General features: G+C 52.1%; 1 protein-coding gene across 1 annotated transcript in view; it reads right to left on the bottom strand.

Moving 5' to 3' along the window:
• Positions 1-1455: 1455 nt before the first annotated feature.
• Positions 1456-2515, bottom strand: part of MRPS26 (mitochondrial ribosomal protein S26) — a 2492-nt gene continuing 1432 nt past the window's right edge. The window contains exon 4 of the mRNA XM_021689187.1: positions 1456-1996. Coding sequence (XP_021544862.1) covers positions 1862-1996 — 135 coding nt within the window. The 3' untranslated portion in view covers positions 1456-1861. The remainder of the gene's footprint in view (positions 1997-2515) is intronic.

Raw genomic sequence — 2515 nt, forward strand, 5'->3', positions numbered from 1 at the left:
TAAAAATCAGAAGAGGCCCTGGGGTTTTTGAGGCCATCAGGTTAATGATTAGGGTTCTACTGGAGATTAGGCATTCTTCCGTGGGACACCACATAACTCTGCAACCTGGACCACGTGGGATCTGATAGCTTACATGTGCACCTAACAGCACTCTCTGATCCATTAGATGCAGGTACAGATGGGACTGGGCCTGATTTAACCCTGAAGGTACCAGTAAGCTGCCTATCTGTGTCTATACCGGTAAGAGTGCGTAAAGGATAAAAACACCAAGGCCTGGTTTATGGGTGGCTCTACATGACGTGCTGGCAACAGCAGTGGATGCTAAGGACCTACAGCCCCATGCAGGGCATTGAAGGACAGCTGTGCAGGAAACGCAGCCCAAACAGAGCTTCAAGAAAGCAGGACACAGTCTTCCCTGAGGCCAAATAGCTTGTCAGAATCCTGGTGCAGAAGGGCAGGGACTTTAGCAAGAATGCAACTGGACTTCCCACGCTCACCAAACACTTCCACTGCAGAGTACCAGGTGGTCCCCTTCTCACAACAAAGCCCAAGGCTATGGGCACAGTTGCCTCAATCCATGGCCCATAATGTGCACCCATCAGCTCTCACCTCAGAAGTTACACTGAGCACCTGAAACCAAGGACTGCACCGTCCTGCACCTGGGCCCTGGGCCCGGGAAAAGATGACCTACTATCAGCCTGCGGAGGGAGGCCACTGCCCTGAGCGGGGCAGGGCCTGATGGAGGCTGGGTGCAAGGCACTGTGAGAACCACTGGCTCTCTGCCTGTACCTCTCTACCTGCTTCCTCACCTACGTGTTGAGGGATGGCCCATATTCCCTAAAAGCCTTTCATATTTTGGGGGTTTCCAGGCCGTCTCTACCCCACGGGAGTTGGGGAAAGAAACCAGGTTTCTATTTGCTTTCTCCTGGTGGTATCTGGGCAAGTTCAGCTGAATGGTGCCAAAGGGGCAGTGGCTCTGGCTCTGAGAAACACGAGGACTTGTGCTTGAAGAGGGCCATGCAGCTCTGTGTTCACCTGGTGAACCTTGTGAACTTCAGTTACAAGTATCTCTGGCACCCATAGGGTTTGGTCCAAGTGCTGGGTAAGCCACACTGACCTTGTAAAGGTCAACCAGGCCTCCCCTGCCAGTACCAATCTGGTATGTGGTCCAAAGAAGCAGGCAGTGCCAGGGCACATGTGGGTCACTGAAGTCATGGGTGGAAAGGGCCACCGAAAGAAATGGGGTCTCCTCCTTGCCTTCTGTGTCTTGGGCACACCAGACCCTAGAGGGCAAATTGCAGGGTCAAGCAGAAGCAGGCCAGTGGTTAGCATGTATCTCAGGTACTGGGTGGTATCTGGTTACTCTGGCTGGAGTCCTAAAGGTCTAGATCAGGAGTTGGCAAACTTCTTCTGTTGCAGCTACTGGTTTCTGCCATCATAGCGTGAAAGTAGTCAATGAATGAGTATAGCTGTGTTCTAATAAAATTTATTTACAAAAATAGGCAGCGGGCCACATTGGGCCCAAGGACTGTAATTTGCCAACCACTGTCCTTGTCCTCGATGACACTTAGTAGATGAGCCGGTTGCATGAGGTGACGATGGTCCATTCTGCTCCTCTGTGAGATGGGAACCTCTGAGGTCTGGTGCTTTGCTGAGCCGTACATGGGTGCAGAAGAGGACACCGTGTATGGGAATTGCTGACCAAGTGGTGGGTGCAGAGGCCAGAATGTGAGGGCTACACCGGAACAGGCTGAGCCTCCTTCTTCATAAGAAACATCAACAGATTTATTGCAGATCAGGCCTGACCCTCCTACCCCCATACACACATGGTCCCTGGGTGGGCACTGTCCTTACTGGGCCCTTAAGAGCCCTTGTGCTGTGGCTTAACCACCAGCCCCTCTCTGGTGACGGCCCAGTTGTAGCTCTTTGGCGAGTCCAAAGCTTCTTCCACCCGTGCCTCCAGGTTCTCTCGGGTGATGAAATTTTTTGCTTCCTCCTATTGGGAGACAGAAGGCCAGATGAATGGAAGCACATACCTGCTGGCCTTTGGCCCACTGAGAGGCTCCAGCTCTCCCCCTGGACGGATGCTTGGAGCCCAGGTCCTCTGTGAGTGCCCTGATGACCTTCCCGTGGAAGAACATCAGGCAGCCTTACCATACTCCTCTTTCTGAGATAATTATCCACTGGACATCTCAGCTAGAACTCCAAGCACACCAGTTGTGACAATCTTGTGTCCCACTGGGTGGAATCAGTTCCTCAATGTTGCCTCAATGTCCCTCTTAATCTCTCTCAAACTTGTCCTTCTCTATTACTTTATTTTTTATTATTTATTTTTTAAAAAGATTTTATTTATTTATTTGACAGAGACACAGCGAGAGTGGGAACACAAGCAGGGGGAGTGGGAGAGGGAGAAGCAGGCTTCCCGCCGAGCAGGGAGCCCGATGTGGGGCTCGGGTCCTGGGATCATGACCTGAGCTGAAGGCAGACGCTTGACAACTGAGCCACCCAGGCGCCC

Source organism: Neomonachus schauinslandi, chromosome 10, assembly GCF_002201575.2.
Source record: "Neomonachus schauinslandi chromosome 10, ASM220157v2, whole genome shotgun sequence".
Lineage (NCBI taxonomy): Eukaryota > Metazoa > Chordata > Mammalia > Carnivora > Phocidae > Neomonachus > Neomonachus schauinslandi.